Genomic DNA, 24002 nt, shown 5'->3' on the forward strand with positions numbered 1-24002 from the left:
CTTTTTGGTTCAAAATGAAGTAAACTGAGAAATACAATGGGACATATTTATTATGTAGTTATAAATATAAATAATTGTAGGGTATCACCCTGCACACTGCCACTAAGCTCCAGGATCTCACGGTGTTCAATGTTGTTGGGTTCAATTCCAGCCTCTACTACGTCTGTGAGGAGTGTAGTGTGTTCTCCCTGTGTCTGTGCGGGTTTTCTCTGGGTGGTCCGCTTTCCTCCCACAGTCCAAACACACGACTTTAGACCGATTATATCTGTGTAATATAGTCCACAGGTGTCAGTGTGTGACTGGGTGAAAGTGTGAAATTATCCACAAGTGTGAGCGTGTGAGTGACTGGGTGAGTGTGTGAAACTGTCTGCACGTGTGAGTGTGTGAGTGACTGGATGAATGTGTGAAATTATCCACAGGTGTGAGTGATTGGGTGAGTGTGTGAAACTGTCCACAGGTGTGAGTGTATGAGTGACTGTGTGTGTAAATGTCCACAGGTGTGAGTGTATGAGTGACTGTATGTGTAAATGTCTGCAGGTGTGAGTGAGTGAACGGGTAAGTGTGTGGCGATCTTTCCAGGGTGTGTGTATTTTGCCCAGTGATTCTGGGTGGGCTATAGACCCACTTCACTTACAGAAGATGAATAAATTATTGTAAAGCATTTGTGTTTAATATTCAGTACTTGTTTCACGACCATTAAATTTAAAGACAAATATACAGCTTTGAATTCACCATAAAGCACAGTTAAAAAACAGGCGTCGTTGGGCGCTTTTATTCCCACCCGTTTCAGGCAAATACTAGCGAAATGTACATGGCCTCGTCACATTTTTCAATTTGTGATTGGCTAAAATTTGACACACTTAAACCTATCATAGCATGAAGTGAAACGATCTGCAATGTGGATAAGACAATCACAACGAAGAAAGGGCGGGACTATTCCGAATACGGGTGGGAATAAACATTGGTTTATCGTTTTTTGAGGAGGTGGGACTTAAGTAGAGGCTGTGTTCTGTGATTGGCTAGGTAATAGGAGGTTTTGATCCTGATTGGTTTCTATGTTGCTATGAATCCGCCTGCCGTCGCGCTCCAGCCATTACTGTTGTCATAGCCTCAGTGCAGTTAGCATGAGAAAAGAACAACTTTTCTGAGGTAAATTTTACACATTTTTTCGTTTTTTATGCATTAATATAATCTAAACGTGTAATCTGTTTAGGTTTTATATGTATTCAATTTAAAAGAGCGGTACGAGGAGAAAGAGTTTAAAACATGAGGCTGAAGTGGATTTTCTGAAAATAATTTCCCGGTCCACCTTAAATGGCAGCAGTTAAGGTGGAAGGGAAAGTTACAACGAGAACCAACTACAAGTTGTCGAGGAGAAGTGAGGCGAGATTTCTTAATATATCTTTTCATGTTTTTTTACTTTTAAAGATAATAAAAGTGGTTAAATTGGTTTGAAACATTATTTTTTCAGTGTTCCTGAAAAGGGTTTGGTACTTCTCTGTTTTAGGGAAGTTTTTTGTCTCTATAAAGCGAGTTTGAACATGTTGGAGTTGTGTAAGCAGCTTTGTGCCAACAGACATTCACTGATAATAACAGTCTCCTAGAAGGACAAATGCAGTTTTATCCAAAAAATATCTCTTCATCTATCTGCTTCTGTTTTCACTTTTCTGTTTGCATCACTATCTATAAAGCATTGGATTATTGTAATCCTCATACAGTGCATTGATTGTATTAATTTGGCATAGTGTGTAGGAGTGAAAGAAATAGCTACTTTTATTGTTAGTACTAATTTGTCTACTCGTCCATTTTATCTTTTTGTTTACATCTCTAAACATCAGGTATAAGACCATTGTTTGTTTATTTCAGGTATGTGTCTGTAGGCTTCTATTTTTTATTTATTTGTTTGAGGTAGGGGCTTACAGACCTCTGGTTTTATTTGTTTATTTTATGTATGGGGTTTTGTTGGTTTATTTAAAGTATGGACCTAATGGCATCTGTTATTCGGTTTATTTATTTTAATTTGAGGGACTGTGCTTCTGTTTTGTTGTTTGTTTTATATGAGGTAGGTCTTAATGGCCACTGATAATTTTAGATTATTATATTTGTATTTGTATTTTGTATTGAGCTAGGTCACTTAACACATACTGGCTGTGAAATGTCTGGCAGTGCTGGATGGACTTTAACAAAACACTCTGGATATAAAAAAAACAGCCTTGTTTGTTAGAATTGAACAGTATACTGTGATAATTGAAGGCCTTGAGTTTTCAGGACATACCGCCTGCAAAAGATCCAGCACTGTTATAAAAAAACCTCTCAGTGAGTTCATCCCATAAATATATTCTGTGTGATGTGCACACTGCTGTGAAAATGAGAAAAACAGCCTGAGCTGGAATTCCCAGCATCGTTGTTTTGGCAGAGCCTCTTTTTTCCAAAACTAGGTCAGCAACCATTGACCCCCTCTCAGTTTTGGGAAAAGGTTCAACTGGACCGGAGCTAGATCAATTAATTCTTTGCCTTTTTCAAGCTCTTTTTGTCCAGATTATGGGATTGGAACTTCTGGGGAATGAAAAGGAACCCTAGCTGCTAACCAGAGGGATTAGAGGACTAGCTCTGGCAACCACTCCCTTTCTCTGGACCACAGTCACTTTCACTGTATGGGAGTAGTCCTCACTCAGTGGCAGTGCTTTTCTCATTTTTCAAATTCAGATAAAAAGTGAAAACGCTCATGTAGTAACAACCTACTACTACTCTAGTAACAAGTTATAACAGGGACTGATGGTGTAGCTGAAGTTTTCACTTATATTTAAAGCCCTAGCTGTTTTTGAAAGCATTTAAAGTAAAAAACATTGTGAGCTGTAATAGGGAGAAAAAGAGGCAGAAGCTTATGTAGGTGGAATTGAATAATACACACAGCTTATAAAAGCCCAGCAAAGTGTATTGTACTTAAGAATAGATTCTGGGTAGTCAATGTTACTATTCAAAACAGGTAATTTATAATCAGGTCTGGGTTAAGCACATGCATCTGGCAATGTGGTGGTACCCTTAGGTGAACATATTCAGTATCTTTAGGGAACATAACTACTATTTAAACTTGTGTTGATTTCATACACCTCATTTTATTTCCAGGACTTACATTATGTTCTTTTATTTTTACACAGTTTTGCACAATTATGAAAGATATGTTTGAGGGGAAGAAACTGTTGTTTGTACGTGGGGCAGTTAGCCATCTACCAAATTTGTAGACATACCATCTTAAGTGAGCCGAAACAGTAAAAGTAAATCAGTGTTACCCCCCTATGGAGCAGAAATAGAGTAACATCCTCATTTCGGTTCATGCTTTTCAGTGTTTGGAGTGAGAGAGAAAACCTAGCATACCAGAGTGAAACAATGAAGTTTTTTTTTACTAATTTAGAGACACTGGGGCTTCATAAACACATTAGAGCTGTTTCCTGCGCAAACTGACTGCAGAGCAGCACACGGAGAGGAGACACACTCAGGGTTTTATAAACAATTTTTTTAATTAAGATCCTGAACGTCACCTTTAAAGGTACATTTACACTGTTATACCTTTAACGACAATAATATACAGGTACTATACCTTTATTTTCTTGGAATGTAGAGTATAAATCAATAGAGAGTCTTGCTGACTGGTTTGGCTAAAATGGCAGACCATGTTTGGCAATTGTATGAGACGCATAGTTGGATTGGATGCGGTTGCCATGGCAATGGTGAAGTCCAATTTGGATTCATGTTTAGTCATAACCGAAACTGATTGCATCATGTTTTTACCAGTGACAAAAACCTGGAAACGGACGCTGCTAGCACCGCTATGATTCAGCACACACACATCCTCTCTCACACACACCATACCTGGTCCCACAGCATTTTTTCTGAACGGAAGGGCAGTAGTCAAGAGTCTGTTCTTATTTGCTGCTGTAACAGTCTCCTTGTTTGTGAAGGTTTTACTCTAGCTGTTGGAACATTTGCTGTGACGATTTGCTGGCATTCAGCCACAAACATTAGTTCTACTTCACTTCAGGTCGTCCCAAAAAGTACTGAATGGAACAAACCACAGAACACTGTTCCACTGCTCCACTGCTTTATACCCATTGGTGGACTCTTGGCGTTGGGTATGGGGGCCTTTTGCTCATGTGCAGTTGCACCAGAACATCCCATGTCATTTCAGCACTTTTCTACATTATGTACAGTGATTATACACAGTGTTGTGGAAGTATTGAACATTTTTGGACTTCACTTTACTAGTGTGTTACTCTCAAAGTCTCTCTGTAGTTGTGGACTCCACAGTGATGACCAGGTTCTGTTTTATTAGGGGAAAAAAATCTGTTTTTTTTTTTTATTCTTTATGGAATTTTTGGTTCCTGTTATTGTTATTCCAGAGCTTGACATTTCCACACTGCCTTTTAGGATTTTATGCTCCTATTCTTTAATAGGAGCAGGAAAAATCGCAGTGACACATCTGTAGGCTTTATGATTTTATGCTTTATTAACGTTTTTTAGGCAAATAATTTCTATCAGAACAAATTGTTTCTTTAGGTTTGTATATAAAGCACCTTATGGAACTGGCTTTTAAATCACATGAAAAGATTAGCTGTACAAGGAGGCTTCGCATTCAGTGCTGCACCTCAGTGATATTATGATGTTGTTTTAATATTATTTGGAAATAACCGTTTTTTTCACTGCTGCTAAATTTTCATGAGGAATAGAACGTATTTCCGTTTGTGTCCAAAGTATGATTTTTTTTGTTTCTGTCTTCAGTACCATTTTAAAATGAGACCGCGTTTATAAAGATATATAAATGGCTTAAAATCTGTTTATTAAATGCTTATTGATTAGGTTGTAAACACATAAAAATGTATAATTTATAACATCACAGTTGGAAAGGGTGTCAGTGAACTGTTGTTTGCCAAATAGTGAAAATGTCAGAAAACCTATTGAAAACATCACGGTAAAGGTTATGCCCAGACTTTAGAATATGAATGTAGTGATTTCATACCTTACAGTACACCACATTATCATTAATCAATAAATAATTAAAATACATTCAGTTAGTGGTTAAATGATTAAACATTTTCACATGTGTTGCAGCTGACATGGTTAATGTAGTGTGTGCCAGTGTGATGTAAGATCTGAGGTTTTACATTAGATGGCTGTGGGGTCACTGTAAGGTAAGTCTATGGATATGTTCACACAGCAGGTAAAAGTGGCCTAAATCTGATCTGTTTCTTCATGTGACACAGACGTGTGGTTTGTGTGCCTGTGTGAACACCACAAATGTTATTGAATCTGACTTTTTAAAATCCGATTTGGGCCACTTTCATACGTGGTATTGAAATATGATCTGCAGCAATGCGACTCTGTGTGACATCACTCCGGTGCTGAGAATGATCTACGGTCTACGATCAAAACATTTTCACTTGGGGTGTTTAGGACGTGGAGAATCCGGTCAGTTTTGTTTTGTAAAAAATATTAAGCAATGAAAAACGTGTGAAACGTCTTAATCCACTTAATCCTTCTTAAACTTCCTGTCTCTCAGTTATGAGAAAATAAAACACACACAGAGCTTTTTATTTTAGTAGTTCTTTATCAGTTGTATATTGTAAGTGTCAGTATGAAGCTGCTTAAATATGGATCATGGAAATATTAAACTCATTTCATTGGTGCTCGTCTAGTTCTCTTTGGATACCTGTGTTTGTGAGAGACCTGGGAGGTTTGCGCTTGGAGTGAAAGAAATATCTCTTTACATTTTAATATTTTTTACAGTCTTTAATTAATACTCTGTTTTTAACACAGAGCTGATCTGGAATAAAGCACGGGCTGTGTTGTGACAGCACTGCAGTAAAACACCGGTCCAGTTCCATTCCTTCAGTTCAAAACAAAAGTGCTTTGTAAGAAACAAACTGACATTTTCTTCTGCTCAGCCCCTGAAGCGTCATGCTTTTGTGCATGCAGCTTAGTTTAGGAGCGTGATGTGTTCACACTGGTGTCAGATACAGATCACATTATGGAGACAGTGTGAACAGCAGAACTAAAAACCTCAGATTTGGAACACTGTTACTCGATGTGCTGTGTGATACTGAAATAAACTCAATACGTAAATCTATTATTTTTTTGTAAAACTGGTTAACTGACTGGAAAAGTGAAGTTCATGTTCCAGTGCTAAGAGCTGCACACTTTATTTACATCGCTAGAGGAAAAACAATAAAAAGCATAAACCACAAGTTTCTTTCAGCATTTTATAATAAATTACAATGTATTTAATAGATACATTTTTTACATTTGGTTGTAGGTGCAGGAAGGATGTCTGTGGAGGCGGAGGTGTTGCTGCAGGAGGCGAAGGAGAGTATAGAAGCTGCTCAGAATTACAGGAGTGAACTACAGCAGAGACTCCAGGGCCTCAGCCAGGCTCGAAAACAGGTAAATACCAACATAACACAAAAATAAACAAACTACCACAGAGAGGTAGGCTCCAGGGCCTCAGCCAGGCTTGAAAACAAATAAACACCAACGTAAACAGGGAAAAAATAAACATAAACAAACTACCACAGAGAGAGAATATAAAGCCTCAACCAGGCTCTAAAACAGGTAAACACAAATAAAACCAGTACACAATTACTAACAAACTACCACATAGACTCCAGGGCCTCAGCAATGCTTGAAAACAGGTAAATGCAAACATAAACAAACTACGACACAGAGACTCCAGGGACTCAGCCAGGCTCAAAAACGGGAAATATAAATACACAGAGATGTAAACGCAAAAGACCACAGTCTACCACAGAGAGAGGAAGTGAAATCAGCCAGAGATCCAGTCCATATATGGCATCTAAGCGGCAGAAACCAGCTTGTGACATCACACCCATGAAAATATTGCACACAATCACACATTCAGCATACAGCAGCTTAGCCCCGCCCACTGCTGCTGAAGTGCTGTAGAGCGTTGTTCCTGCAGGCTGTACCGAGTTGGAGGGCCTATGTGGGAAACTGATTAGACCTCGTGCTGTTCATATAATGGGAAACAGCCCTGTTAAGCCAGTCCCACACAGTGGTCTTTTCCAGCAAATTGGAGCACTGCTCATTTATTTTTCAGTCTAATAGGCAGTTTAAACTTGGATCTGAGGGGACATTGGTTCTTGAATAAAGTTGTGTGTGTGTGTGTGTGTGTATGTGTTTGGCAAACTGAGTGTGTGTCCTTCCGTCTGATGTTGTCTCCAGCTACTTCCTCACACACACACACACACACACTACGTACTGCACGTAAACAATGCATCTATTTCCTGAAGCACTAATAACACTCACTCAGATACACAGCTCTCTCTCTCTCTCTCTCTCTCTCTTTTTCATCTGATTTATACTTTCTCCTTTCTGTTTTCACCTCCTATTGCTTGTTCTCATTCCTTTCTTTCTGTCCCCTCTTTCTCGTGTATTAGGAAAAAAGCTTCCCCCCCTTTCCCTCCTCTCAATTATCTTTGTCCCTTGTTCCTTACTCTTTACTACATTTTCTCTTTTCATCTTTCTTCTCCCTGTCACTGTTCTTTTTCTTATGATTCTCTTTGTAGTCTCTCTCTCTCTCTCTCTCTCTCTCTCTCTCTCTATTTTGATTGTGTGTTTATTCCAGTTTGACAGATTGACCCTATCCGTGGGGGTAAGCAGCTGTCTCACACTGACACAAACATACACACACACACACACTATTAGCTAATTTTTTGATTATCTGGTGCGTTAGCCTAGTGTGCTAGTGGGTTTTTAGTCATACCCTGATCAGCCTCAAGATTAAAACCACTGCCAGGTGAAGGGACCCCCTGTTGAGTGTGGAAGGGTCATCTCAGGCAGAGAATGAATGGTCAGTTCTTGAAGTTGATGTTGGAGCAGGAGAAATGGTGAGGGTAAGGATCTGATGGCTGCATTGTGATGGTTATAATGTTTTAGTCAGAGCAACCCCATGTGTGGGTTGGATGGGTGAGTGGTCAGTACTGACCAAAAGTGGCCTGAGTGACTCTGTCTGTCCTTCCGTCTTCACACAAACTGTATCCGTTCTGTTCTGGTGTGGGTAGTTGCAGTTCTTGCTCTACTTCCACTATATCTGCTCTTGATTTTTTTTCTTTACTACACACTCAGACACGCTTATTATAGCACACATCAGACACATCTTTGTATTGTTATCTAGAGAAGCAGCAGTAGTGTCTTTATATGAGGTCACCACTCAAAAATAAGTGCGTGTGCGTGTGTGTGTGTGTGTGAGTGTGAGTGAGAGAGAGATTCTTGAAAAGCCCAAACATCCTGCATACAGAGTCTAAACCCCTCACACACTCTCAATGGACATCACTTTATTCTCTCAGACAGCAATATTTACAAATGTAGTTCTTTACAGACCATAAATACTGAGTCAGTTTTACCCAGATTTTAGTCTTTGCCATTCCCACCCATTAGCTAACGAAAAAAAAACCCACTCCACCCCTCATGATAACAAGATGATTGATAAACATAACCTCACCCAGGCAGCAAGACCAGAAAAATAGCTGACACCTGACCTGGCCCCACAATTACAGTCACTGTCAATACCAAAAGTATTAGAAGCCACTTGCTGGCAACAAAATTATCCGACTCACGATGGCAGCTCATAACATTACGCCGTGGTCTTTTGAAGAGGTTCAAACGCTCCTTGAATTGGTGGCCAACGAAAGAATTGAAAGAAGTGAGAGCTGGACTCTGCAACAAGGAAGGAACAAACTCTACTGATCTGTCTGAACTGATGATGGAGCTGTGTTCAGTCCCAAACAACACAGCTTAATTTTACCACTGCCATTGTTGTGGTTTCCAAAGCCTGCTGTTCCCATTAGAGACGGGGTTTAGAGACGACACCAGATACATTTTGGGAAAAGGGCCTTTATTGTGGAAACCAACCAGACCAGACTAGTACAGCTGAGTAGAGTACGTTCCACACAGTGGAAAAGCTCTATCTGTGACTGAACTGGCTGCAGAGCTCTTTACGAAACTGAAAGTGAGTCTATTAAAGAATGAAAGCTGTGACAAAGTTAAAGTGTGGACAGAGTCAAAACTGAAAATGTACTTAGGAACCAAGGTATCTGTTGTAACTGTCACTGGCACGCTCATACACACACACAAAAAAAACAGTAAATGGATTGTGGACATTGATCAACTCAAACACAGCGGCAGTCATTTTGAGAGAGATAGCACTGCAGCAGGAAACGGAAAGACAGAGCCTAAAATAACACAGATAAACCTGCAGAAGCACACACACACACACTGCAGCAGCAGCATGTGTCAGTCAGTAGACTCAGTGTTGGAGTTATAACCTTTAACCTTTATTATCTCTGTGGTCACTTAACATCGTTGTCTGAAGTGGAGTTAGGACATGAAGAAGCTGAGTTGTCAGTCCCAGGACAGCACCGGGCAAAATCAAGATAAGCCGAAACGTTCCCAGGAATACACTAACATCTGGATCAAGGCCATCACAGTAAACATTTTTATTCGAAATTATATTATTATTTATTATGGAACTTAAACTTCTGGGTCTGGATTGCTCTGAAATGCACCACAATCTAAGGCCATGCCCCCTTTATAACCACTCACAAATCAATTAAAGTGTTGTGGCTTTGAAGATGAAGAGGTAAAATGCATCCACATGCTTACTGAAATATAAATATCAGCTCCATCTGAAGAAACTTTATTCAACACATCTGAAAGTGCTAGATATGTTTAGAAAATTCACTCTCTGCTTCTTTTCATTCTCTCCCACATTCAGCCCAAATCACTCACAGGCTACAACTACCCTGATAATCCCTTAATCATTACTCACGCACTCACTCACGCACACTATCATCTATGAACTATGATCATCATCATCGTCATCATCATCATCATCATTCAGCTTCTCTCTTAATCGGTATTTTGTGCTTGTGAAAAATCACATGTAGGTGCTCTAGAGTGACAGAACTTTCAAAGAGTTGGTCCCGTCGTGAGATTGCGAGTTTGTTCCCAATGCCACAGCTATCAGCCAATATGTCAGCCAGAGATCCATTGTGCGTTTTAACCTCTTCGAAAGACCATGGCGTAATTTTATGAGCTGCTTTTACAATTGGGTAGAGTTCAAATCAAATCAAATCAAATTTATTTATATAGCGCTTTTCACAACTGATGTTGTCACAAAGCAGCTTCACAGAATTCCAGTAAGACAAAGATTTGACATGAAATGTAAAAACAAATGTAAAACCCTCAAGTGAGCAAGCCAGGGGCGACAGTGGCAAGGAAAAACTCCCCCAGCTGAGGAAGAAACCTTGGGAGGAACCAAGGCTCACAAGGGGTGACCCATCCTCCTCTGGTCAATCTACTGGTGATGATAGTTAGTAGTCCATGAGAACTTCAGTGTAGGGACAGCTTCAAGGCACTTGGTGGTTGCTGGAGCGTGGGCAGCTGGTCTGAAGCGTGGAGGAGGATCTCGACAGTCATACATCAGTGTCCAGACAGACAGGTGGGCAGTCGTTTACTCGGAAAGATGTAAAGGGATGGAATTAGTTTTGAACTGTTTTGTGTTTGTAAAGTAGAAAATATGAAAATTTCCAGAGTGTGGCTAATGACTCCGGCAGATCTGACTATGACAGCATTAACTAAAAGGAGAGAACCAGGAGGACACACAGACACGGGAGCATCCTGAAACACTGGCATCCCTCCGCTCCACCGTCAACAAACCTGAGTGATCGCGAGAAGCGGCGGGACGACAGCACCAGCGTCTCAGTTTACTATAATTCCCTGTGTCCATGGGCCCCCCGGATCTGCCGCCTTTATCTATGGGGGAGCATTAGCTACCAAATGATAAACTAAACAAATGAGTTTTTAGCCTACATTTGAAGATTGTGACTGTGTCTGAGTCCCGAACATTTTCTGGAAGATCATTCCAGAGTTGGGGGGCTTTATAAGAAAAGGCTCTTCCCCCAGCTGAGGCCTTCTGAATTCTGGGAACATTTAAAAATCCAGTATTCTGTGATCTGAGTAAACGTGGAGGCTCATAATAGGAAATTGTATCTTGAAGATATTCAGGAGCAAGCCCATGTAGAGCTTTATATGTTAATAACAAAATTTTGTAGTCAATGCGGAATTTAACAGGCAGCCAATGAAGTGATGATAAAACTGGGCTGATATGTTCAAATTTTCTAGTTTTAGTGAGGACCCTAGCTGCAGCATTTTGAACTAGTTGAAGTTTTCTTAAATTGCTGCTGGTGCATCCTGACAGTAGTGCGTTACAGTAGTCAAGCCTTGAAGTAATAAAGGCATGTACTAATGTTTCTGCGTCCTGGAGGGATAAGGCATTTCTAATCTTAGCAATATTGCGAAGATGTAAAAAAGCTGTCCTAGTGATACTACCTATGTGTTGATCAAATGATAAATCCGGGTCAATTATGACACCAAGATTTTTTGCTGCTGAACCAGGTTTAACTGGAAAGTTAGCTAGATTTAAAATTAAGTCTGATAATTTATTTCTTGTCACTTTTGGACCCAAAAGCAGGACCTCTGTTTTGTTGCTGTTTAGAAGGAGGAAGTTACGCAACATCCAGCCTTTCACGTCTTTTACACAGTCCTCTATTTTCTTTAATCGGTGTTTGTCATCGGGCTTGGCTGAAATATACAATTGTGTGTCGTCTGCGTAACAGTGAAAGTTAATGTCATGGTTTCTTATAACTGTGCCTAGCGGTAACATGTATAATGTAAATAATAATGGTCCTAAAATAGAGCCTTGTGGAATTCCAAATCTTACTTTAGAATAATTTGAATTTAGATTGTTTACTTTTACGAATTGATAACGTTCCGTTAAGTAAGATTTGAACCATAATAGGGCTGTCCCTGTGGTTCCAACGATGTTTTCTAACCTTTCTATGAGAATATTGTGGTCTATTGTATCGAAGGCTGCGCTTAGGTCAAGAAGCACCAACAGGGATACGTGGCCTTGATCAGAGGCAAGAAGAAGATCATTTGTTATCTTGACTAGAGCTGTCTCTGTACTATGATGTTGCCTGAATCCAGATTGGAATTTTTCATATATATGATTCTTATGTAGATATGAACTAAGTTGTTGGGCCACAGCTTTTTCTAAGATCTTAGACAGAAATGGCAAATTAGAAATAGGCCTGTAATTAGACAGTGTACTAGCATCAAGATTTGGTTTCTTGATCATAGGTTTAATAACTGCTAGTTTAAAAGCTTTGGGTACATGGCCCAGACTAAGCGATGAGTTTACTATAGTTAAAAGAGGATCAATAATAGCTGGTAGTACTTCTTTGAGCAACTTTGTGGGAATTGCATCAAGTGTGCAAGTTGTACAGTTTGCGGAGGTGATAATCTTCTCTAGTTCTAATTGTGGGAGTGGGTAAAAGGTTTCAAGTCTTTCTTTTACAGTTATATTATGTTTTATTTCATTCACATCAGGTGGCAGCCAGGATGGATTTGATCCTGTGGCTAGAGTTTGTTGTCTAATATTCTCAATTTTATTATTAAAAAAGTCCATAAAATCTTTACTGGTGAGAGTTGCTGGAATTAGTTGTTCAGAACCTGCTTGATTTTTTGTAATTCTAGAAAACACACTAAACAGTGCTCTCGGATTATTTTTATTATGGGAGATCAGCGAGGCCAGATATGCTGAGCGAGCTTTAGTGAGGGCATTTCTATACTCTATAAGGCTGTCCTTCCAGGCAGAATGGAACACTTCAAGCTTGGTTGATCGCCATTTCCGCTCTAGTTTTCGTAATGTTTGTTTTAAAGTACGGGTCTTATCATTATACCATGGTGCGAGCTTTTTCTGTCTTATACTTTTATGTTTAAGTGGTGCTACCTTTTCTAAAGTAGATCGACAGGTATTTTCTAGGTAATCAGTTAGTACATCTAGGTCTATTGGGTCTGATGGAGTTGGAACTGGGGTCGATAGTTCTGGTAGGTTTTCTATAAATTGTAGGGCGGTAGATGGTTTTATTATACGCCTTGTAGAATAGCGAGGGTTCTTACATATATTATGGATAAAACATAGCTCATATGAAATTAAGTAATGATCGGAGATTGCTGAGGATTGCGGTAAGATATTAATTTTGTCAATGTTAAGACCTAGTGTCAGAACTAAGTCTAAAGTGTGGCTGCAGTAGTGTGTAGGCCCTGTTACATTTTGAGTAATACCAATAGAGTCTAAGATTGAGGTAAATGCCTTTTTTAGTGGGTCACTTTCCTTCTCAAAATGGATATTGAAATCTCCTACAATTATAACTTTATGATTGCACACTTGTTACGTTTCAGTCTAGGGGATGGGTAGAAAGAGGAGAAAAAAAAAAAAGAGAAACTCACACAGTTTAGAATAAATGAAAAAAACTTGTATTTACAAAGAAAATATTGATATTAAACAAAATCAAACAAACAAATCTTATCACAACACACAAAACTTAAAGCCATATCTCCAGGGGTAAGCCACGGCCAAAATAACAAACATAACCCAACACTAACTCCAACCCCAACACTAACTTTGCTATTCAAACCAAATAAACAAATAAATGACAATAAATAACCCTGACTCCCTATCTAACAATAAACCAAGAGAAAATAGATAAACTCAAAAGGCGCTTACCCCCTTCCGGCACAGGTGACCACAAAATAATAAACAAAACACAATCAACCCACACAAGGAAACACACAGTCTCCAGAAGTTCACAACTAACACACAGAAGGAAACACACAGTCTCCAGATATACACTGTTCCCACACAGAGACAGAGCAATCACCAAGTTAACACACACAGGGAAACACACAGTCTCCAGAAATACATAGTCCTCACACAGAGACAAAGCAATCACCAAGTGCACAACACATGGCAATTCACAATTGGAAAAAGGGGCGTGTCAATCTTCAGCTTCCTGCTTCTTTTATAGGCAGATACAGGAAACACCTCAGTAGCCAGCAATCCCAGAAATCTCCACAGCTCCACCTAAAGACAGGGAGGGATAGCAAGACAACAAGAAAAGGAAAAGAAGAGAGACAGGCATACAACCCGTAACACCCCCCCACCAAAAAAAATTCATTAGGGGTATAGAGAGCGTGACAGAGCATAACTCGTTTGGCTGGATTCACCCGGTAGTAATTCTTCTTAATTGGAACACTTTTACCAATATTAACATTTGTTTGCCACGGCACATCCGTGAACAGATCCGCACACCGCCGACACAGTGCTCCCAAACCAGCACGATTAACAGGAAGAGACAACACACAACAATCAGCTAATGCCAAGTCCCTTTTACAAACAGAGTGGTCTGCCGGTAAAGGAACAGAGGAATCTCCATTCATTTCCTGACTACTTGTAAATAAGTTGCTAAGATCAAGTACATCCTTGTTAGAGCATTGGGATTTAGTTGTGACACACACAGGAAAAACAGAAGGAAATTCTTCTTGTAATTCATCCAACTTATTTAAGGAAGGTTCAGACACAACCTCTGGGATGGGGAACACATTTCCACCAGCAAGGTCATTACCTAGTATCATATCCACCCCTTCAACAGGTAATCTATTTCTCACAGCAATTCTAACCCTTCCACTGACCAACTCGGAATGTAAATGAACGTAATGCAATGGCACACTCATGGGGGACAAATCTATCCCACATACCACCACATAAGAGCCACAAAAAGAGTGTTCACCCAAATCAAGCACATCACTAGAAAGAAAGGACTGGGCTGCCCCGGTATCCCGTAAAATTTTAACTGCCACAGTACCCTCATCACTTTTAGACAGAGAAACACAACCATCCAGTATAAAAGGCTGGAAAGTAACATCACATATCTCCTGACTTTGTAGAGCCTCCATAGTATTAGCTGCGGCAGCAGACATACAAGCCACATTCTTAGGTTGATTTTGTTTTTCATTCCAGACTTTACAGTCCGCAATCAAGTGACCAGCTTGCCTACAATAAAAACACACACGCTTCTCAGAAGTTTGTAAGGAAGACTGAACAGCAGGAGTATTAGGAGACTTCTCTCGTCTTGGTGACCTCTGGAAGGTTTGAGTCACCGGAGACCACCCTGCTTTACCCCTTTTGTCCCTACCACCAATTACAGAAGAGGTAGCATTACCAGACGGAAAAACCATTTTGTGGGTTAAAACAAATTCGTCTGTTAAAACAGCAGCATCTGACAGTGTAGACACCTTCTTCTCGTTTAGATGGACTACAATAACTTCAGGCACAGAGTTTTTAAAATCCTCCAATAATAGTAATTGTTTCAACTGAGGCAAAGTAGTCACTTTAGACGCTGAACACCACTTCTCAAACAAGACAGTTTTCTCACGAGCAAACTCAACAAATGTCTGGTCTGCAGATTTTCGGTGTGACCTAAATCTTTGACGGTAGGCCTCAGGCACCAACTCATAGGCTCTTAGAACAGCAGCCTTAACCTTTTCATAATCAAGGCTCTGTTCAACACTCAGGGATGAACACACTTCCTGAGCTTTACCATGTAATTTGCACTGGAGAAGTAAAGACCACATATCTTTAGGCCAGTGCAAGGTAGCTGCTACTCGCTCAAATGCAGTAAAATAGGAGTCAACTTCAGATTCTCTAAATGGAGGCACTAGAGCGATGTGCTTACTGATATCGAATTCAGGCAAGTGTGAAGCAGTATGCCTGGAGGAGGAACCCTTATTAGCCTCCAATTCCAAGGCACGAACCCGCAGCAACTGTGTCGCATGCTCTTGCTGCTTTATAGCAAGATCCAACTCCTTTAGCTTAATAGCCAAGTTCAAGTTCATCTCACTAAGTGGACCAACTCCAGATGGAGAAGTAACCGGATCTATGCCAGATGGTACACCTGGTGACTGTTCAGTAGCCTCCGCCACTGTCGAGACATCTGGTTCACCTGAGGCAACACCAACACCGTCCACACTAGACAACATGGCTGGATCTATACTTGCAGCACTCCTTGTATCAGGGGACACAGGCACACGTCTGTCTTCACGAAGCCGAGAAATCAACACATCCCGTATTTCACCTACTCTAGCTGAGCGAGGTATTGAAATGTCATAAAACTCAGCAATCAACAATAAATCAGCCTTTCGACAATCCCACAAATCCTCTACTGATGGAGACAAAACAAACTTCTCCAGGTCAAACTCCATACTGCACCCAATGGAAACACACAACACCTGCCCCCACACAAAAAAATAGGACGAGCCCCCACTTGTTACGTTTCAGTCTAGGGGATGGGTAGAAAGAGGAGAAAAAAAAAAAAAGAGAAACTCACACAGTTTAGAATAAATGAAAAAAACTTGTATTTACAAAGAAAATATTGATATTAAACAAAATCAAACAAACAAATCTTATCACAACACACAAAACTTAAAGCCATATCTCCAGGGGTAAGCCACGGCCAAAATAACAAACATAACCCAACACTAACTCCAACCCCAACACTAACTTTGCTATTCAAACCAAATAAACAAATAAATGACAATAAATAACCCTGACTCCCTATCTAACAATAAACCAAGAGAAAATAGATAAACTCAAAAGGCGCTTACCCCCTTCCGGCACAGGTGACCACAAAATAATAAACAAAACACAATCAACCCACACAAGGAAACACACAGTCTCCAGAAGTTCACAACTAACACACAGAAGGAAACACACAGTCTCCAGATATACACTGTTCCCACACAGAGACAGAGCAATCACCAAGTTAACACACACAGGGAAACACACAGTCTCCAGAAATACATAGTCCTCACACAGAGACAAAGCAATCACCAAGTGCACAACACATGGCAATTCACAATTGGAAAAAGGGGCGTGTCAATCTTCAGCTTCCTGCTTCTTTTATAGGCAGATACAGGAAACACCTCAGTAGCCAGCAATCCCAGAAATCTCCACAGCTCCACCTAAAGACAGGGAGGGATAGCAAGACAACAAGAAAAGGAAAAGAAGAGAGACAGGCATACAACCCGTAACAACACCGCTAGGTTTGTAGCAAAATCGCTGAATTCTTTCAGAAATTCTAAGTAAGGCCCTGGTGGTCTGTAAATGTTGCATAATAAAAATGCGTCCTTTTTTGTGACCGGATTTGTAATAATAGTGGAGAGAACCTCAAAAGAAGAGAAGGTGTCACATTGTTTAAGACTAATTTCTAGGGTATTTTGGTAAATTACACATACTCCACCTCCTTTGCCTGATATTCTTGGGCTATGTGCATAATTATAGCCTAGGGGGGTGGCTTCATTTAGTGCTAAATATTCATTTGGTTTAACCCACGTTTCCGTGAGACAGAAAACATTGAATTTATGATCACTTATATTATCATTTACGATGAGTGCTTTTGAGTTTAGTGATCTTATGTTGAGTAACCCAAATTTTAGTTCTGAGGTGTTGCTGCTAGGTGTTGTGTATGATTTAATATTGATTAGGTTGCTGAAACAGGCTGATTTTGTTTTTCTACTTTTACATTTAGTTCGGGGGAAAGACACAGTCTCAATACAGTTGAACCTGGGTGACGTCTCAAGACAGTTCGCAGACGGTCGGTTTAGCCTGTCTGTCTGCGGCCTGGTCCCGGCTCTGGATTGTCAGCAGCTATCTACACTACTCTGCTGACTAACTAAAAGACTATGTGCTATACTGCAAGAAAGTAAGGCAGCACCCTCCCGCGTGGGGTGGATACCATCCCTACCTATAAGACCAGGCTTGCCCTCAAAACATAGCCAATTGTCTATAAAGCCCACTTGATTTTCGGAACACCACTTGGACATCCAGCAGTTTAACGCCCAAAGTCTGCTGTAAGCTTCGTCGGGTAGAGTTGAATCTACTCCCAGAAAAAAAAATGGTACCCTGCAGGTACATTACTGTCACTAAAGGTACAAACAGTGTAGTGTATCTTTAAATGTACAGCACTGGTGTTAAAGTCCAGTTGTGTTCCCTAAAGGTTCATTACACTCTCTTCTCCAGAAGGAGAGGGGGATCTCTGTAACCTTTCCTTATACAACTGTGGAGAATAAAGAACACAATAAAAGTCCTGGAGATGAAACTGGGTGAATGACATCAACACATATTTAAAATGTACAGTTAATTAATTGAATTTCCCCACTGTGGGACTAATAAAGGATTATCTTATCTTAATACAGTATAAAGTACAATTATGATCCCTAAACACTCAAGAGTACCACCACAGTGACAGTTTTTCTGGTAGAGACAAGACAATGCAGTGGAAATTCTTTGCTTCTCACAGTCAAATTTAAGCCAGTTTCAAATTCATTCTTAAATTTATTCCATAAAACTTACTCTGGTGCAAATGTTCTACTTTTGTATCCCTTTCCTCAGTGCCGTTTTTTTCTCTCCATCTTCACGTATTTTCAGACCCACAGCAGACCTGAATTGTGAGTGGAGAGAGTGGAGCTGGATTTTTTGCTCTTCCTCAGAGATAAATGCTTTAAATGTTGTGTATCTGAGGGGACGGTATTGTTGAGAGTGTCCAGGTGTTGTGCAGCTGTTATGGGTCCCTCTCTCTCTGCAGCTGTTTATCAGTTTGTGAAAGTGACTTTGTTTTATACTCACTTTTTTCATCCTTTTTGAAGTAATCTGATGCCCTTTGAAGTATCTCCTGAAAAAAAAAAATTATAAATAGATATAATATAAAAATATATTTTAATTCATTACAAATTTTATTGGAAAATAAGTAAACATGGTGTTGATATTTGAATGTTTCATAGCACTGTAGAATGTGTGTGTGTGTGTGTGTGTGTTTTCCTCCCTGAGGAGAGTGTAGAACTGAAATCTTCCTTGTTCCCTAAATGATGCAGTTGACCTACAATCGACACACAGGCTCCTCTCATTTAAAGAGGTCATTTAAAGTCCCGATTCAGTTTTAGGGTTGAAACTAAATTCAAATGAAGCACTGTTTGTAAAAGAGTAAACATTCCTGATGTGTGTTTACACAGGACACAGTGCCCAGCAGTTATTAAACTTTAAAAAGCACATACCCCCTCGTCTCCACAGTGGAACCCAGTTCTGTTTCTTAATTAAACGTCTGTGACCTGCAAGCCCCACAGCAGCGTTCTCCCCCTGTCTAAACAGCCCTGTTCAGAACGCCCACTTTCAGCGCCTGTTCCTTTAAATGATAATGATCCACTCGCTGTTCACCCTGATCCCGAGCGCACAGCAGTGAGGAGCGAGGAGCATAAGATTTGGCCAGTGCTAAATTTAAAAGCTGGTTTAATCCCCATATTTATCAGGAATATTTGAGAGAATTGAAGGAACAGTGCTGTCTCTTCCTTCAACATCCACGGCTGAGGGGCCCTTAAGCAGGACACTGAATCCACAACTGTCCCCTGGCGCAGGGATTGGGTGTGTAAGTTTCAGTGAGTGACACTGTGTGTTAAAGGAGTGTAAAGTCCTGCTCTGCGTCTAAACGCTGTTCCTCTATGAGCTGCTGTAAACGGAACTGTGTTCTTCACACTCAGAAACCGCCAACTTCCTGCCTCTGTGTTTGTGAGTGAATCTGAAGAGCAGTTAATTCTGAAATGTGAACAGAGATGGCATCTCTCTCTGTTCTCTCTCTCTGTTCTTTCACTCCTCTCTGTGTGTGTTTTCTTTCTCTGGTTCTTTCTCTTTTACACTCTTATTCTCTTTTTGGATCTCTGACACACACACACGGAAACTGGCTCAGTCATTATAAACAGGCCTCACTGTTATAAACCCGTGTTAAAGCGTGTCCCACAGTTCTGATTCACTCTGATGACGTCGAGACACAGACGAACTTCCTGTTTCTAAAAGAACCAGTGATAAATTTAACAAATTTGTGCAAATAGTGAAATTATCCTCAGAATTCTGTCGGATTTCTAAAATGTACAACAAACAGCTGCTCCCCAATGCCTCACTGCTGCACATGCACCACTCAGCTTTAATTGGGATATTTCACTGTAACTCTCTGTTCTGACTGTGTGTGTGTGTGTGTGTGTAGACTGTGACCCACTGTGACCCTGATCAGGATGAAGGTGTTACTGGGAAGAATGACTTAATGAATGAAGAGAATCAGTGTGTGCTTATCATGTGTGCACTTTTAGGTTCGAGGCAGCTCCACTCACACTCGTGAAACTTTGCGGAGACATTTTCAGGAGCTGCAGACGGCTCTGAACCGTCTCCTGACGGACAGACTGAACTCGCTACTGCAGGAGGTGGACGCCATCGAGCAGGACAGTGTCAGTCCTCTGGACGACTGCCAGAAACTCATTGAACATGGGGTCAGCATCGCAGACGAGCTGCTGAGAGAGGGTGAGACAGACACACACACACACACACACACACATATACACACAGTTCTTCACACAGCTTCAACACATCTGAGATTAAAGACTGGACAATAGGTCATATGGATAAATATTAATCTTCGAGCAGATTATGTCTAAATCAGAACTCTCCTACGGTTCTTACCCTTCCTACTCAGGGAGGTGGAGCTTATGTAATGGATACACCCACTTGTAAATCACTGGCCTTTTTTTCAGGTGCAAGCACTTCATGGAATGGGTTTGTGTCTCTCTCTCTCTCACACACACACACACACACTGACACAGTCACATTTAGGAACTGCTCCACAAGGGGTGCTATTCAGTGCTTAATAGTCACTGATATCCCTTTTCCACCCAAAGAACTCTTTAGGATTCTTAGAACCTTGTTTCTCTCTAGTAAACCAGGCCCCGACATTTCCGCCATTTTGCTGTTTTGATGGGAACCAAGGATACCAAGGAGTGAGATCAGTGGAATTACGGTAGGCAACGCTCCTGGAGTGGCACTGAACTTTAAGCCCCTTCAGTCCAGAGAGAGTGTGGACTTTCAGAGCGTCCAGCGTCTCTCAGCACAGGAGCTGAAGAGTGGACCTCTCACTTCTTTCTGGATCAGTCTGCTCTGAAATAAAAAGCTGAAGCTCCAGAGTCAGTGGTGCGAGCCGATCACAGAGCATCAGGAGAGAGGATTAGAGATGGAGCATGAGCGGAGAAGAGAGTCCTGCAGTAGAAGTAAATGAGACTAGTAATTCGCCGCCTCTGCTCACACCCATAGTGAGATGCAGCATCTATAATTAAACCCCTGTATCCACACATGTGCGAGCTCTGTAAATATTTTATAAGTCTACGAGGTATTTCTGGGATCTGAGGTCCAGGATGTTGACATAACAGAAGCATGTTTAGATAAGCACTCACTGTTTTGGCTCAGTTAACTTTTATTATCAGAGCCCAAAGCAAACACACAGAGGACAAAGAGGACTGGAGAAGGTACTGACAGTGGCAGGGAAGGAGGACGCTGGACACGAGCAGTTTGATTTTCAGCCCCTTTGTTAACAGTCTTTCAGTTCAGAACTGGAGTCTTCGACTACGTCTGAAACTAAAGGCAGAGACTTGATGCCTCACTGCCTGTTCTCTCTCATGAGTCAGTGCCTCAGAAAGCAGCATTTTGACATGAAGGAACCTGTGACTGAACTGTGTTTGAGACACGTCTCCAAGGCAGAAATATCTCACAATGCCCCAGGACACATTATGAGACTGTCCCAAAACCCAGTGAGCTGTTTAACTACTGATGTGTAGGCTGTCACTTTTTAGACACCTTATTATGCTGTCTATTGAGATACCTTAATCTGGCAGAATATTAATGCGGAAAGAACAACTCGCATCTCTACTCCCAGAGCAAAAATAATTCAAGTTGGGATGAACACGTGAAGAGCAGACTCCATGGCGCTGAAACGCTGAGGGAAGTAAACACCGGTCATGTGCAGTGGGTGGGAACAAGCCATGACATCATCACTCTCCAACTACAGCGTCTAAATAATCCATCTCATGAGGACAGACCACCGTTAGAGCGTAACTGACTTCAAACACTTATACAAATACTTGATTTAGGCAAAACTCATCACGAAAAAGCCACTGCTGCAGGAGACAATGTTTAGCACGTTTTAATGTTTAGCACCTCTGTCTCTCTCTCTCTCTCTCTCTCTCTCTGAGAGAGGTAATCAGGGGTGAAATGAGTGAAAATCATCAAAAAAAAAGTCATGTAACACAAACCCTTTATTTAGAAAAAAAAATAATTTACCTTAACATGGAGTTAGCAATTTTATTAATGAATGAATGAAGACTAGTACCCTGTTGAGGGTGTGTTCCTGTCCAGTGATTCTGGATATACTCCAGATCCACTATGACGTGCTTACAGAAAATGAATGGACGGAATAAATGAATTAGGTTTAGTACAGAATCTCTGACACACCCAGGTTTTATACTTAGAAGAAAAATCAGAGGAGAAAGGGGCCGACTTATCCTTTTAAAGAACATTTTTTTTTTTTAATTCTAGCACCTTTTTATAAACGAGTGGCTTGTACAGAATGTCACCTACTTGTTTATCATCTGAATAACATTTTATTCTTTCCTCTTTTTTGTTCTCAGGAGAAGCTGCCATTCGCTGTGGGATCAGTGACAAAGAGGATAAACTCTGCAGCTTCGCTAAGAAAGCCCTCAACATCCAACTGGACAGGTGAGACATACCTGAAAAAATCCCAGACAGTGGCTCCTGCAGCATCACTTCTTTACTGCAGTAACAGACTCATGTGCAGTTGTTCCAGAGTGTCCTGCTCTCGGTTGTAGAGATTATCACACACACACTGCCCACTCCGGGAGTGGCTTAAAGCAGCTGAGCTCATTATAAAGTGTGTCTACACACATTTGGCACACGCTGTGTTAATCTGTGAGCAGGTGTGTTCTGTGCTGAGATTTACAGAAGATCAGCTTTATGTCTTCTCAGGAATTAAAGCAACAGTATGTAATGTTTTTATATTAAAATTACAGCTTCAAAGTCATTGTGATGCTCCACTGAGCTGTAACACGGAGAATATAGCCTCTGTCCTTGCTCCTCTGGGCTCAGCACTACAGAACTGCACTATGAAACATTTGTAGGATGGTAGGAAACCACCATAATTTTCCCAAGACAGTGCTGTAAAAGTGAATTACACTTTGCTTACACTTAGGGGGAGCAAAAATACCAAATCTTACCTAGGGTTTCTTTAACTGCAGTTCAGTTTCGGCTGATGGGGGATTACATGAATAACAAGGGTCTGTATTAAAGAGCCCTTACCATTAAATACTTATTTTCATTGCATTTATGACAGTGACTATGATTTATAGCAGCGTTTTGTGTAGAGCTGGGTCTCAAAGTGTGTGTGTGTGTGTGTCCGTGTAGTTTGCCGGAGGTCCCTGCACTGGTGGACGTCCCCTGTGTGTCTGCACAGCTGGACGACTCCCTTCTGCATGTGATGCGAGAGCGAGTGCTGAGACACGGCAGTGTTTCTGCCCACCCTCCGGTTCAGATCGAGGAGCTGGTGGAGAGACCCGGAGGAGTGCTGGTCCGCTGGTGCAAGGTGGGGAGACAGACAGGGAGAACACAACACCGTTTGGGAATCCTGAAGGCCACATAGCCACAGGAAGATGTTTATGATGGATAAAAACATTGTTTGTTTGTGTGTGCGCGCAGGTGGATGAGGATTTTAACCCTCAGGATTATCGCCTGCAGTATCGCCGTAGTAACGGGACACAGTATGAAGATGCTTATGTGGGTAAAGAGTGTGAGTTCCTGGTGCTACACCTGGACCCACACACAGATTATCTGTTCAGAGTGTGTGCTCGAGGAGAGGGACGAACAGAGTGGAGCCCATGGAGTGTTCCCCAGACGGGATACACCACCCTGACACCCCATGGTACACACACACACACACACACACACACACGTTGTGGGTTCGAGTCCCGCTCCGGGCGACTGTCTGTGAGGAGTTTGGTGTGTTCTCCCTGTGTCCGCGTGGGTTTCCTCCGGGTGCTCCGGTTTCCTTCCACTGTCCAAAAACACACATTGGTAAGTGGATTGGTGACTCAAAAGTGTCCGTGAGTGTGTGTGTTGCCCTGTGAAGGACTGGCGGGCCCTCCAGGGTGTATTC

The 24002-nt window shown here is 41.1% G+C and overlaps 1 protein-coding gene across 3 annotated transcripts in view; it reads left to right on the forward strand.

The window, feature by feature from the left end:
• Nucleotides 1-1007: 1007 nt before the first annotated feature.
• Nucleotides 1008-24002, forward strand: part of crlf3 (cytokine receptor-like factor 3) — a 29900-nt gene continuing 6905 nt past the window's right edge. Inside the window, exons 1-6 of one of the 3 annotated variants that reach the window (XM_066642625.1) lie at nt 1008-1149; nt 6308-6435; nt 20104-20311; nt 22465-22552; nt 23255-23432; nt 23546-23768. In XM_066642625.1, the coding sequence (XP_066498722.1) occupies nt 6319-6435; nt 20104-20311; nt 22465-22552; nt 23255-23432; nt 23546-23768 (814 nt within the window). In that variant the 5' untranslated portion in view covers nt 1008-1149; nt 6308-6318. Of the gene's footprint in view, nt 1150-1200; nt 1379-3528; nt 3548-6307; nt 6436-20103; nt 20312-22464; nt 22553-23254; nt 23433-23545; nt 23769-24002 lie in introns of those variants that run through there. The other 2 variants (XM_066642624.1, XM_066642626.1) reach the window with 2 other exon arrangements.

The sequence above is a fragment of the Hoplias malabaricus genome, chromosome 13 (assembly GCF_029633855.1).
Source record: "Hoplias malabaricus isolate fHopMal1 chromosome 13, fHopMal1.hap1, whole genome shotgun sequence".
Taxonomy (NCBI): Eukaryota; Metazoa; Chordata; class Actinopteri; order Characiformes; family Erythrinidae; genus Hoplias; species Hoplias malabaricus.